This window comes from Stegastes partitus, unplaced genomic scaffold (genome assembly GCF_000690725.1).
Source record: "Stegastes partitus isolate 25-593 unplaced genomic scaffold, Stegastes_partitus-1.0.2 Scaffold1007, whole genome shotgun sequence".
Lineage (NCBI taxonomy): Eukaryota > Metazoa > Chordata > Actinopteri > Pomacentridae > Stegastes > Stegastes partitus.
Genome location: NW_007578738.1, coordinates 192,916 through 207,569, shown reverse-complemented (window position 1 = coordinate 207,569; position 14,654 = coordinate 192,916). Strand labels below are relative to the sequence as shown.

The window sequence follows — 14,654 nt, the reverse complement described above, 5'->3', positions numbered from 1 at the left end:
TTTTCACTCCAGCAATGCTAATAAACTGATAATTAACTAAGATGATCGGCTAATCAACAAAATAATAATAATCACCAATGATTTTAATCATAGATGCATTCATCGTGTCATTTATCAAGCAAAAACACCAAATACTTTCAAGTTCCAGCTTCTTAAATGTAACTGTTAGCTACTTTTCTTTGCGTTCATCATTAGAATTCTGTTGAATTAAATTGGTGTTAAGAACATTTGCGAGCCAACAAACAGCCACATGCTTTTACTTTCTGACATTTTATAGACTAAGTGATTCATTTATCAACAAAACCAGTGATCAAACTGATTGATAACGACAATAATATTAGTCACACCCTTTCAATCACAGCTGCAATGACTGGCTGCTACGTTCTTCTGTGATTTGTTCTGAACAACATGTGAACTCCCCTCCTCTCACTTTGACCCACAACTGGCAGCAGCAGGACGTCTAACTTTCTCTCTGTTCCCACACCTGTCTCCCTTCCCTTTGCTGCTCTTTCTATCTGTTCATCAAAAGACACCAGCTCCTTTCTGTTTTTCTTTTTTTTTCTCCCCCTTCCATCCTTCATCTCAAACTGCAGCTTCCTTCATGTCAGTACGTGTCTGTGTGATTATTTATGGACTGGTGAATGGAGAGAGATAGTACGAGACCCAGAGCTTGGCCTCTACCCTCCCACTGTCTGCTTCTCCTAAATCACCACCGAGTCTGGCTTACTTTCACATTAATGGCTTGTTCATGGTGTTTGTGTATGTTGTGTGTGTGTGTGTGTGTGAGAGAGACAGAAAGAACAAAATGTCACGTATGCGTCATTTGAGTGTTAAGTTTTGACTTCAGATGTGCTTCACTGGTCTTATCTGCCAAAGTAACTGCATCAAATAATGATTGTGACTCAACTCTGACACATAACTTGATAACAATTTCTTTTCGGTCTGATTAATCTGTTTCCTTGAACTTCAGCCTTGTCATCAAGATCCAGGAGTCTGCTGGTCTAAGTCCCCAATAAAGGGCTACTGAACCAAGTACTATTATTCTAAGTCAACAAGCTTAATGTCTTAATGGGCTTTTTTGGTGACAAACAGTAAACACAGCATGGACATGTCACAAGTTGTGGTGTTGGTGAACATTTGCCTACAATATTTTTATGTATCTAGCAGACAAGTAGTAACATCGACATTTATTTAAATTTATGTTTTGCGGTAAGGCAACTAATAAAAAGTCCATTATACACTTTAACTGTCAACTCTGTTTGTGGTACGTTTCACTCCCTCTATACACTTCCATGCCACTACTGCAAGTGTCAACTTGTGTCTTCTCTCCTCCTCCAGAACTGAAGAAGCCTCTTAGATTTAAGGTGTGACATCTTCAAGAAGCACTTGGGTTTTTTTTCTCCACTAAATGTTTAACCATTACCGTGACTGAGAATCTACAACAACATTATCTTCCATAGTCGGTCTTTGGTCCTCTCTGGAACATGATTCTGATCTGCAGTTACCAGCTTCACCACCCTGCCCAGCTCTCTTATGTGTTGTCTGTTTCGTATCTTTTTCTCTCTCCCATTTGTCCTCACCCCATCTGGTCAAAGCAGATGGCCAACCACCCTGAACCTGGTTCTGCTGAAGATTTCTTCCTCTTAAAAGGGAGTTTTTCCGCTGCTTTTGCAAAGTGCTGCTCAAAGGGAATTCGATTTGTTGGGTTTCTTTCTATAATATTCTAGGGTTCAGGTTAATCTTACTCTTCTGTTGATCTTCTCGTCTTTTGGTTCAGCATCTGTTGTTTTCAGTGTGCTATACATGTAACGGTTGATCTGTTCGCTGTGTCCACGCCACAAGAGACGCAAAGGTGAACCAGAACAGCAAAACTGCAGGCTGTGCAGCTAAACAGTGAGCTGGAAGTTGCCATCAAGTTGCAGAAGGCTAAGGAGAGCTTAGAGAGTCATCTTATACAGAGTTCGTTCTGGGTACAATAGTTTGGAGGGAAGATGGATTTGCAGGCCAGCAGAGTGGAGTTATTCAACTTCCTGGAAGCGTCTAGCAGAATGACAGCTGCACAGTGCAAAGAAAGGAGAGGTGACTCCAGGTAAGGTGAGGTACTTCAACTTTTCATTTTAGCACATCTGATGCATTTTTATTTTAATAATATTGATCATAGTCACGTTAATGTTGCTGAGCCAACAAATGTCCTTTGCTTCAGTCGACGACTGTGATTATTTTCATGTTAGTGGTGTTATTGTATTAAATCTGCATTTAGTTCACTGCTTACAAAGATGCACTCATCAATAAAATGTGCTTTACTCCTCACTGTTAAAGTGTATTTGAGCGGTCGCTGAAGTTAAGCAAAGAAATGACACTTGTCTTGCTGCTTTGGTGATAGTGGTAACTACTGGCTTTCTAATTTCAACGAATGTGCTGCAACTCAACCACCAGTTACTTTGGGCAAGATAAGTATACAGAGCAAGGAGAGGAAAATATTTCTCTATATTTAATTTTACTTTTGGGAAAAGCATATCCTCGGTTGGAAAAGATGGAAACTTCAAGTTGAGTCCTTGACATTAAGTTGCAGCAATGGTTGAAATAGATCTAGCTTAAGGCAGTGGCATTAATGTTACTTATTCACTTCATTCAATTTACCAATTGAAGTAAATCTTGATTTATTTATTTATTCAAGTGGCCCAACAATTCTTTTTTCTTTTTTTTTTTTTATGTGGTGTTTGATCCACATAGAGTTGGTGCAGTTAAAGACTGCAGTTCCTGTCTTCATATACAGATGGATGTTTAAGGTGGTGTCTGTCTGTCTGTCTGTCTGCGGCCAAAACAGGACCAGCTGAAGTTTATGACCCTGTGGTGCAGTCTGTTTTTTCAGGGTGACGGAGAGGACAGCCGGTCTGCAGGGGGCAGAGCAGGGGGGTGGGGGCGCGACATTACAGCAACACCTGGTCTGTGAGCAAAACTGGAGAGTATATATGTATACGTGTGTGTGTGTGTGTGTGTGTGTGCTGTGCTTTAAAATGTTTAGGAGCTCGTGTGAAACTAGCAGGACAAAGTTTAAACAAGATTTAAACCATCCCTATAATCTTTCAGTTCCACTTTGTTACTACCTAAAGCCATTTCTGCCATCAAACAAGTCGTGTTTTTATGATTTACAGCCCGAGCAGATGCTTCATTCTTTGCTGTGTCTGCCTTTGTTTGTATTTCACGTTGAGCTGGCTCCTATTAACTTCAGCCTTCAGTACAAACTTTCTATCCTCCCGCACCAAATCAGCTTTTGTTTTAAGATAAGGAAAGACACATAAATAATATCCACAACCAGCTGCACACACACGCGTAGACTTTACACACAATAAATAATAGAGGAATCCATCAACTCAATCCTGTCTGAAGGCATCAAAGCAAGGGAAGAAGATGAGCAATTTCCTCTGCTGGTTGTACAAATTGGAAAGTCTGTGTAGTCTCTGGGAGGGTTTGTGTTTATACCTGAAACCGTGAGGCAATAAATGGACCCCAGTAACACACACACACATCCAAACAAGCTGTCTAGTGGGCAGAGACAGGAAGTAGGCAAAGAAATATACGTCTGTAAAAGCAAGAGAAAGAAGAATGACCTTGTGGCTCAGAAGCGGCAATAATTGTTACTTTTCAGAGCTGTGGGATCGACAATCAGAAGTGCTTAACGCCACAATTGTGTTAAAGCAAGACACTAAGCTCCAAAATAGTCGCTGCACTGCATCATTAACTGGATTCACACAAGCCAATATTTATTCACCAGGTTTAAAATGGCACTTGTGCACAGTGGATAGAGCCAGCAGTGATTCTGCCATAATGCCAACCGCTGAGCTGGAGTTTGGATGTCACATGACAGCAAAACAATAAATCACGTGGATCCAGCGTTTGGGTTTTCATCTGTGTGATTTATGCAGGCAGCAGGAGGTGGTGTAGGGCCTCAACGGAGGGAGAACAGATCATACAGAGCAGAGGGAAAGAAAAATAAGGTCACAGTGAGGTCAATGCCTTCGCTTTACGTTTCTTTTCTAAATTATAGATTAAAGGTAAGGAGACAATGGTCCTATTATTTCATGCATGTTGGCTCTGATTGGCTCATCCACAGTGCTGCAACTAATAACATCCATCCATCCATTATCTATACACCACTTTATCCTCACTAGGGTCGTGGGGGGCTGGAGTCTGTCCCAGCTGACTCAGGGTGAAGCAGGAGACACCCTGGACAGGTCACCAGTCTATCACAGGGCTACACTTAGAGACAGACAACCAAGCACACTCACATTCACACCTACGGACAATTTAGAATCACCAATTAACCTCAACATGTTTTTGGACTGTGTGGGAGGAAGCCAGAGAACCCGGAGAGAACCCACGCTGCACGGGGAGAACATGCAAACTCCACGCAGAAAGATCCCGGGTGTTCTCACCGGGACGCGAACCAGCGACCTTCTTGCTGCGAGGCAACGGTGCTAAAACAGGCAACAGCGTGGGGAAAGCTTGTAAATGAGACCAACAGAGGGTACAGTTGTAAATACAGCAGCGTTTTATAAACACTTTACTGCCATTGACCTGCATCCAAACTGCATCCATTATTTTCTACTCATGTAGTTTTCAACCATGATAAAACAGGCAGAGTAACAACAATAATAAACAATCAAATGTAACTCAAATGTAACTCTATTCGTATACCAGAGCCATGATGATGAACATTTACACACACAATCAAACGCTGTTGAAAAATGCATTAGGCATATTGCAAACATTTTCAAACAATTATTATTTCCTGAGACCCTGAGGAGTCAGTCAGTGCAAGTCAGAGCTGTGTCGGAGGCGTGTACATCTAATCTAATGTTAGCCTGCCCTCTGCTGGACTGACAAACTACTGCAACTGTACAGAGACGTCATAATAGCTGCACTGCAAATAATCTGGGACTTGCCAAGATTTCAAATCTTATTTTTAGACACGACAGATAATTTGGCTTTTTAAAAAAAAAGTCATTTACCCATTTTTAGTCCTTGATTTTACAGTACAATCTTAAATTGAGCATTAAAAATCTTATTTCACGACCTCTTATCATGTCAAACTTACTTGCTGCATGGACAGATAATTTCACTAGTTTTAAGCTATCTTTTGCTCAAATTTATTACTTATATCCTATGTTTGGGCTACCCTTCTTTGCAGTGTGCTCAGTTGGAAATCGTCAAGGAAAGAACAAAGCAGCTTCATTTGACAAATTAAACACACGTATTTACAATCTTGGCTGATTTCATGATATCGTAACAATATGTTCGTCATACACATTTGTCTCCCATATCATTAGAGGAGTAAGGATATCACTGAACTACAGTGTACCTGTGACTCTTTAAGAGGTTTAAGGTTTCAGTGCGGGAGTCTGTTTATCATAATAATACAGCATTCTGCCGAGAAAACTGTGACATATTGTGGTATTTTACATCTTAAATCAACCACCACAATAAAACTCCAAACTAAGCTCCAGTTTAAACCTTAAAACAAAGTCTTAACCTTCAATCAGTCCTTTGAAGTGTTACACTGGTTATCAGGGGATACTTGAAGCTAATCTGCTCCATCATCTGATGCGGTGGTTCACTTTGAAATCCACTTACAGTGTTAAATATAGTGGCATCACACACAGATTTACCTGATGTTGAAATGCATGCTTGTGAGGCTAGATTAACAACAAACAAAAAACATATTGGTAACCACTGCAAAGAGTTTCCCCAAAGGACGAGGCTGTTAGCTTGGCGCTGTAACAATTCCTCTTGTCCTAATCACCATTAAAAATCCCACAGAACCACTCAGGATAGTTTCTGACTTCAACACACAAAGAAAAACATACTTTGTACAAAATGACTGTCCTTTACTACAGGTGCACATGTGGACAAAATAGTTGGTACCCCTAATGAAAGAAAAACCCACAACGCTCACAGAAATAACTTGAATCTGATAAAAGTAATAAATAATAATTCAATGAAAACTAAGCAATGAAAATCAGACATTGCTTTTGAACCGTGGTTCAACATAATTATTTTAAAAAATGAACTCGTGAAACAGGCCTGGACAAAAATGATGGTACCCTTAATATTTTGTTGCACAACTTTTTGAGGCAGATTCAAGTTATTTCTGTGACCATTGTGGGTTTTTCTTTCATTAACCGAGCGGTACCAGGAATTTTGTCCACGTGTGTGGATATGTCTGACTCAAGACTACGTAACCACACTCACATATCATCAAAAAGCAATTATAAGTGCACTTTTACTGGGAAACAAGAAACTCCCACATATTAAAGAAGAAAGAAATATAAATGATTAAATTATCCACCCTCTCTTTAAGTGCAAAAAACAAAAGTATTAACTTGTTGCATGTCTGTAAAAGTGAACTGAGTATACACATGTTAGAACAACAAATACAAACCCCCTATGTTGAAAGGAATGTATGTAATCCAGTAACATACTACAGGCTGCGTTTATATTTTTAATCAGTATATATAGTGAAGATGTTGACATATTTTAACCGGTGAGCGTCAAACATTGTCGTCACCAGTTCCCCATCTGACCAAATGTGAAATACAGTAACATTCTCCTCGTCTGTTTCTGAGTTATGGTGTCTAAAAACGGGCAGAAAAGTGTCCGTGCAAAACAGTGTGTGTTTTAAGACTTTTGAATCAGTTCTGAGTCTAAGTTAGTCAAGGTGACAGAACAGTCAAGGGGACGACAGATGACTCAGAACATAATGCCTCTGGCCACAGCTGCCGCAGAGGCATGAAACAAGTGGTAACAGTTCAAAATGTATGTGTGCTTTTTTTTTTTTTTGTCAACATCTTCAGACTCTGAAGCAAAATGACCAAATAGAAGGAACCTAAATATGGCGGCTTGCTGAACAACATTATGTTATGGCGGCCGTGGCTCAGGTGGTAGAGCACGTTAGTCAATGATCGGAAGGTCGGCAGTTCGATCCCGCCCTGTGACCTGTTTCATAGGCAAGACACTTCACCCACCTTGCCTGGTGTGAATGCGTATGAATGGATTGTTTGAGGTGGTGGTTGGAGGGGCACAATGGCAGCCACGCCTCTGTCACTCTGCCCCAGGGCAGCTGTGGATACAATCCTCGCTACCACCACCGGACTGAATGTGTGTGAATGAATAATTGATGGTGTAAAGCATCTCTGAGTGTCTAGAAAAGCGCTATATAAATATGATAAAATATTATTATTATAAAATGCGCTGCTGCACAGCTCACGCTGACTGCAGACAGGAAGCGCTGATCTGACTTGACAACCTTGTGACTTTTTCAATCCAACAAAGTCACAAAGTGTTTCCGCTCAGCCTGCAAACACATAATATGCTGCAAATCCTGTTTAGTTCATTTTAAAAGTCACATCTTGCCTTCTACAGTCCAAACCAGTCTTGGTGATGAAGTTCAACACTGAGCCTTCTGTCCGATCTGCTCCCAGTAACTCCTCAGCTGTGCTCTGCTTGTTGTTGTCATAGCGATCACTTTTGAAAGACTGCAGCTGTTCAGAGGATGCTCGGGGGTGACAAGAAACATGTTGTCGTCAGGAGGGTTAGTGGGAGAAATGCCCAGGCGCTTCAGACACATGCCCAGGTAGGCGTCCTCAATGTAGATGGGTTTGATCTGAGGCGAAACTCTCAAAATCTTCGCCGGAAGGTCCAGAGACATGACGTACGCCATGCCCAGAGGATACGGAGGGTACTCTGACTCAGCAATCACACTTCTTGGCATGTAGAACTTGATAAAAGGGTTTCTTAAAACGGGGCTGTGCCACCACACCAAGCCTGTCATGTAGTCTCGTTTCGGTGTACCAGGATCCAGCAGCAATTGAACTAAATTCTCGACATGAAGGAAAACATCTGAGTCAACCTTCATGACAAAGGCGGCGCTGTCGCAGTGCTCAGCCAGCCACTCCAGCATGAGCATGGTCTTGATGGTCAGATTGTGGTAGCTGTCCTGAAAGTTGCTCTGAATCAGGTCGTGGTGCTGCTGATTCTCCTGTTCGAGCTGCTCCTGCTGCTGTTGAGCGTCACTTCCTCCAGGCAGACCCACGATAAAAACAGTCTCCACCAGCTGACCCAGAACCAGCCTCTCATTTCCCCACATCGCCCGGATGGCGTCCCGACTTGCCACGTCATTGGGCGCAACAGGAACCATCAGGATCAAGAAAGGAGTTTTGGTCTTACAAACTGGCGTGTCGTCCATAATGAATTTGTAGTTTCGGGGATAGGCCACATGGTACGGCCCGGGATCCTCCCACTGGGGTTCTGCTGGTAACGATTTCCTGTGAGCCGGAGCATCCCAGACCTCTGATTGTCTGTCAGCATTGATATAGACGAAAAGGACTGCCACTGCTACCAGGATACAGATAAAGATGCATTTTAGAGGCCTCCTCTTGTTGTCCATTAAAACTACACAGAGAAAAGACTCCTGTTATTACACAGCAGCAGAACTTTCTTGGCTCATACAATTCTGATGACAACAGCAGTTCACAATTCAACTCAAAAACATGATTTCATTCTTTCAAAATGCAAAATGTGCAAAATTCTTGGCAATATGCTCATTGAAGTCTGTCACTTTGATGAAGTTTTTTGTTTTTGTTTTAATTTATAAGACCCTCTTTTCTTTTTCAGGATGCCACATTTCAGCTGACACCAACAGAGCATTGCAGTTTCATGCCCAGCCCTGTCCTGTTTTGTCAGTCTAACAAAGCTAAACTGTGTAACAGTGGCCAGAAGGTTAGGAAACACATTCTCATTTGTAATTTCTCCAGAATTTTCCGTGAAATGCCACAGTAGGGTTGTTTAGAAACATATTTACATGTTTTATATCTGGACATCTCTGTGGAAGAACTCATTCTAAACATGACAAGTTTCATGTGTATACATTAAAAATGCCATCTGACAAAGCAGTGGAGACACAATGTTTTAGTTTGGAGAGCAAATGGAGAGCAATGCGTTGTCTGATCATAGCTGTTCAGGCCATAAAGCAGACTTAGCATGCAGGTACAAAGCTTAACGGCAGACGGGTAGATCAATTAGCGGTGATCTGTTTAAATTAGGACTCTACGAAGTTGTAGAAATCTTTTACAAAACATACAGACACCATCCACTTTATTTAGTAGTGAAATCTACAATCCAATACAACAGCTCTGCCATAACTTAGTAACTTAATAATGTAATAGTTTTTGTGGATTTTGTTTGAAAAGTCCCTGCCTTCGCCTTAAGTTGGCTGGGATAGGCTCCAACACCCCCACGACCCGAGTGAGGATTAAGCGGTGTATAGATGATGGATGAATGGATGTTTGAAAAGTAAAAAGTTCTGCTTTGTGTTTGTTATTGAGGTCAAAGTGGGGGTGGTGTACCGGGCTTCAACTAAAAGTGTTCCATTCATGAAGGAAGTAAAATATCAAAAGCATGAACTGTTGATTTAACAGCTGATAACCCATTCATGGGTTAACAAAAATGGGGAACCATTCATGAAGGAAGTAAAATATTAAAAGCATGAACTGTTGATTTAACAGCTGATAAAAAATATCAGGTTCCACAGCTCAATTCAGTTGTTTGTGTTGGACTGGACTGAATGCTCAAACACCTGGTTCAGCACAGGGGATTTTCATATGCTTTGTATTTGTGATTGACGATTGTCAATAGCACATTTAAGCAGCTTCCTAATCAAACACGCTAATGTGGATTCCTTTTTGTAGGAGTTTTAGAACGGTTCACTGGGTAAACAGGCTGGTCTGGGCGTGGAACTGACGTCAAACATCGACAATGTTTCCGATAAGATCCTGCAGCTTTCTTTGTCTGTGGCTTTGAAAGACTTTTGGCCAAGTAAAATTACTGTACAGTAAATCTGTTTATACGCTGCAAACATGACACTGGTCATTTCTGTATTTTGTCACCCTCATCAAAATGTGCTCACTTTGTAGAAAACAAGACTTTGCTGTGGTCTCCAAGGTTGAGACACTTTAGAACTTTTCTACATAGTTCAGTAATCCACATCTTCTGCATATTATTGGGTTTTAATACAGTCAGATAAAAGGGGGGATTATTCAGACTGGCTGAAGTTTTTTGTTTGTTTGTTTTGTTTTTACAAATGCGTGAAATAAAATGCAAACATGAACAAACAAGAAAAAAAAAAAAAAGTATCACAAAAGCACTTCTGTGCAGCAAACCTTTTTAGTGTTTAAGGCATTTCTATTTAATAAGCACAGAGACATTTTGGATTATCAATGAATGTCAGCATAACAGCGTGACATTTAACAAGGCCTTAACATGTAAACAGGGTGACATGATGTGCATATTTGATATGCAAACTTAGATATCTGTACTTTAACTGTAGCTAGTATGAATTATCCATTGGATTGAGGATGTTTGCAAAACTTATCTAACACTAACTGACTGATCATGACTCGTTGAACTGAAACTGGGATTGTGATTCATGGAAACTAAAACTGGAAAATCTTGAATGTAAGCTTCTCTTAAGGAGGTACAGGTAATCTTTCATTCTTTACACATACCAAATGATCCTTGAAGGTTTTTAGAGGCATATTTTGACTGGTCAACATAATGGTTGAATATATCTATTTCTGGTTGACTGAACATGTAGTTTATCCACAGCTGAAGTTCAACTACTAATGTCTTAATCTACAGTATCCAAAAAGATAATGAAGATGTCATTTAAACTTTATATTGCACTCATATGTTACTGAACATACAGCCTACCTGCGTGTACTGTGTCCCCTGTCGTCCAGCAGTGGGTTCTATTTCCACCTCACCTGCCTGCATATCAGCTAAACGGAGTGTTTGTTTAGGGCGTTTGAATCCAACATGTCGAGCGGCTGCGAGCAGAAGAAGAACAGCTCTGTCTCTGGGAGTTATTCAAATGCGTGTTTCGCTCCGACAAACCCCTTTTAAACTCGTGTTGCATTACATTAAGTTTTTCCTTCATAGCTACCCCGGTGTTGTCTTAAGAAAGCCCGTGCAGCAGAACAACCCGGACCGACACCGGGACAGACTCCTGCGCACGGAGCTCCGGACAGACAGGTGAGTCCGTGTCGCTTCACCTACCTGTGACTGCTTCGCGCTGTTATTTAAAATCTCTTCCTCTCTCCGGTGTCCTCCCTGTCATTTATCCATTCTCATGTTAACACTGCTGGGATCTCAAGCCGCACCTGCAGGCAAAATGTCTTCTGTCAGTGAACGGTTCACCTGAGGTGGAGCTCCGCCCCCACTTCCTCCTCACCTGCACGGCGCATGCTCACGTTTGACTGTCAAATGAAGGCCAGCTTGGATTACTAACGCTGCACAGACCTACACAGACACATAAAAATGAATACATATGTAAAAGCCTGTATTCACTCCTCTCAAAAAAGTTAGGGATATCTGGCTTTTGGTTAAAATTTATGGAAAATGTAAAAAGTTCACGTTACAGTGGTATTACAGTTGTCCTCACATTTAGTCATGCTCTCCCATGAAAAAATAATTTAAAAAAATAAAAAAAAAACCAAAAAAACAGCTGTCACTGAAATAAATTGAAATTGACAAAACTAATAATAAATAAAAAAAATTATGAGAATCATGACATTGCCTTTGAATTGTGGTTCAACAGAAATGAAAAAAAAAAACAAAAACGACAAGCAAACAAGCATGACGGGACCTGGCTTTACATTTCCACAGAGCTCTGAGCTGTGGTCAGACACTCAAACCTCGTGCTAACAGTAGACACAATGTGCTAACACTAAGGATTGTCCTGTTGTTGCTGGGAGTGCATGAAGACTCTTGTGTTCACTTGTGCAGCCAACAGCAGAATGCTTTCATATTGTCACAACTTTAGTTTTACATCTCCAAGCTTGTAAGACTTACCAACCCCCCCCAGAAAATGGATTTTCACCACATGGGACCTTAAATTAGAGGCCCACGTATATCCAACAGCCTCATGTCTTTACTGTAATGGGTTTTCTCCACCACCAGATGTCATGCTGTGTTCAGTAACCCGTAGAGGGTCATGGGAGGCCTGGAGTATATCCCAGCTGATGCGGGGTGATGGACAGATTTCCAGTTCATCACAGCTCCTCTGTGTTCAGTGTCAGCACAATATGACAATCTAACATTCAGCTGGTAGAAAACTGAAACTATAAAAATGTGTTGACTGTGCTTTGTTTCTTCTTTTTTACTATTATTATGAAATGTACAAAAATCTACGTTTATTTGAAAATTGCACTTAAGATTATGACTAATCAGATAAAAGATATTCACCTATTATAGATTCATTTTAAATTATAATTTCCAAACTAAATGAATATTTTTAATTGGAGCCTGCGTACCACCTGCTGTAGCCCTGGTGTGTGTTATTGTGGGTTGTGGTGGGTTATTGTGGGTGTGTGGTGGGTGTGTGGTGTCTCTCTTCGTCTGATGAAGCCAGTGATTGTGTGCAGCTGACTTCGCTCAGCCACCTGTGTCAACGGCACACAGGTTAAGTGATTGGACACGAGCAGCTCCAGTGTGTTTGGCAGCACTGGAAACAGCTCGGTGTGGCTGATTGTTTGATTTATCCTCCCTTCTGGTCGGCGAGGCTCTCTGTGTTTTTTTGGTTCACTGTCTGACTTCAGGAGATGCCTGATTTTCCCGTTGCTTTCTTCTTCCGTTGTGACTTTAAGCTGTTAATAAATCCTGTTCTTTGCTCATGTTTCCAACTTCTTGTTTCCTTCTTATCCTCAAATATTTTATTTGTTGCTTTCCCTCATTTCATGGACTCTGAGGAAAATCCATCCATCCATTATCTATACACCGCTTAATCCTCACTAGGCTCACAGGGGGCTGGAGTCTATCCCAGTGAAGGTTGAAGGAAGGGGACACCCTGGACAGGTCACCAGTCTATCACAGGGCTACACTTAAGGACAGACAACCAAGCACACTCACATTCACACCTACGGACAATATTTTTTTTAGAATCACCAGTTAACCGGTGAATTGTTGGCAGGAAGCCGGAGAACCCAGAGAGAACCCACGCTGTAAACTGTAAACTCCAATCAGAAAGATCCCGATGTCCCCACCAGGACCATAACAGGCAACGTCCTTGCTGCGAGGCCACGGTGCTGACCACCAAGCCACTTTGCAGCCCCCTCTGAGGGAAATGCATCAGCAAAATATTGTAACTTCAAAGCACTTACTTTAAATGACCCTTTTGATTAGTTCCAACATGAATGGAGGTTTTGCAGCCCCTGATGACCTTTTAACTTCCTTCTTTGTGGGGAACCTTTCTTGACCTAGATTTTTGGATGTAAACTGGTTTGTGTGGGCTCCTGGCCGGACTGGTTCCTGGACTCATCCGACCTGTCGTCCTTGCTGACTGGCCTGAAGCTTTAGACCTGAGGCTCATCTCATGTCACTAACTTCAACCTCCTCGTCTCCTCTCTCCTCCTGCCCACGACCCGGAGATCATTCTTGGTGCGTCATTACAAAGGATGTCTCCGTTCCTAAAATGCACCTCAAGGATGAGGATCGAGGATGCTGCTGGAGAAGATATGAGGGAGGATGCACAGATGTACTAGTGTTTTCCACACATAAATGAGGCGCAACATGGTGCCGAATATACAAACTATGTCAGGCGCAGGGCTGGCAAATGTGTGTATATAACATGTGTCACTTTGTAGTTGTATAGTTTAGCAACACCCACAGACTCCTTTTCCCTCTTTTGTTTGTTCAATTATTTATTGCTCAGTTTTTGCACGTGTTGAAATTTGAGGCTATCTAAGAACGCCTGATACTTTTACTGTTATTTCTCATCATGTCATTCATCCAGAAAAGGTTTCAAATAAAGTTCAAACTAAACCAGAGATGGCCGAGCAGCGGGAACTTCGTTTGAGCTGAAATAACCCAAAGAGCAATTCAAATATCTAGACTCAGTGACGATCAAAGGATACCATCCAGACACAGTGACACTGTTTAGGTGTCACCAAACAAGACACTTCAGACCTCGAACGCAACTTGATATCCCGTCTGTGAATGTCTCGAATAGCTGAGGTGAAACAACAGACCACTCATTAATTTATTCACCTAATTAAAAACTAGCATGGAAACACACAGCAACTGCTGAAATGAGAAATGAGTATCATTTTGTAAGAGGAGTGCAAAAAAGTAAAGAGTAACAAATAACAACACATCAGTTTATTTTGAGGTTGTGTTCCGTTGATATCAGAGAGATGGACGTAGATTTCTCTCATGATATTTCTCAGAAGTCTTGCTATTGTAAAACATTTGTTAGCAGAAATATGAACAGTGAGTTATCTCATACCTGCAAGGGATCATTTTAACTTTATTTTTTGATTCTGTAATGATGTTCTGTTCTAACCAGTCCAGTTTGAACATGCACCAGCTTCCTCACATATCTATGCTTCATTCCACGTGGATTCTTCCTGAATGAGTCGCTATGAGACGCAACGTTTCCTGTAAGAATTCCTGCCCGGTCCAGGTCAAGACGACAGCAATAGGTACTGAGCACGATAAAGATCTGATTACACCACACCTACACTTACCTTCTCTGGTGGTGTGAGGATGTGGCTTTTAAGCACGACAAGAGGCATAAACAATTCAGGGAAAGAGCAGAGAGC

The 14,654-nt window shown here is 41.4% G+C and overlaps 1 protein-coding gene across 1 annotated transcript; it reads right to left on the bottom strand.

Moving 5' to 3' along the window:
• Positions 1-7,173: 7,173 nt before the first annotated feature.
• On the bottom strand, positions 7,174-11,203 carry LOC103367031 (beta-1,3-galactosyltransferase 2-like). The gene is made up of 2 exons (XM_008294926.1): positions 11,113-11,203; positions 7,174-8,451 (listed from the first exon to the last, which is right to left on the bottom strand). Exon 2 carries the CDS (start codon positions 8,444-8,446, stop codon positions 7,448-7,450), a length of 999 nt encoding a protein of 332 aa, XP_008293148.1. The 5' UTR covers positions 8,447-8,451; positions 11,113-11,203; the 3' UTR covers positions 7,174-7,447.
• Between the last annotated feature and the right edge of the window lie 3,451 nt (positions 11,204-14,654).

What these genes read in the sequence shown, in the direction of transcription:
- LOC103367031 (XM_008294926.1), bottom strand. Translation starts at nt 8,446, where the DNA reads ATGGACAACAAGAGGAGGCCTCTAAAATGCATCTTTATCTGTATCCTG.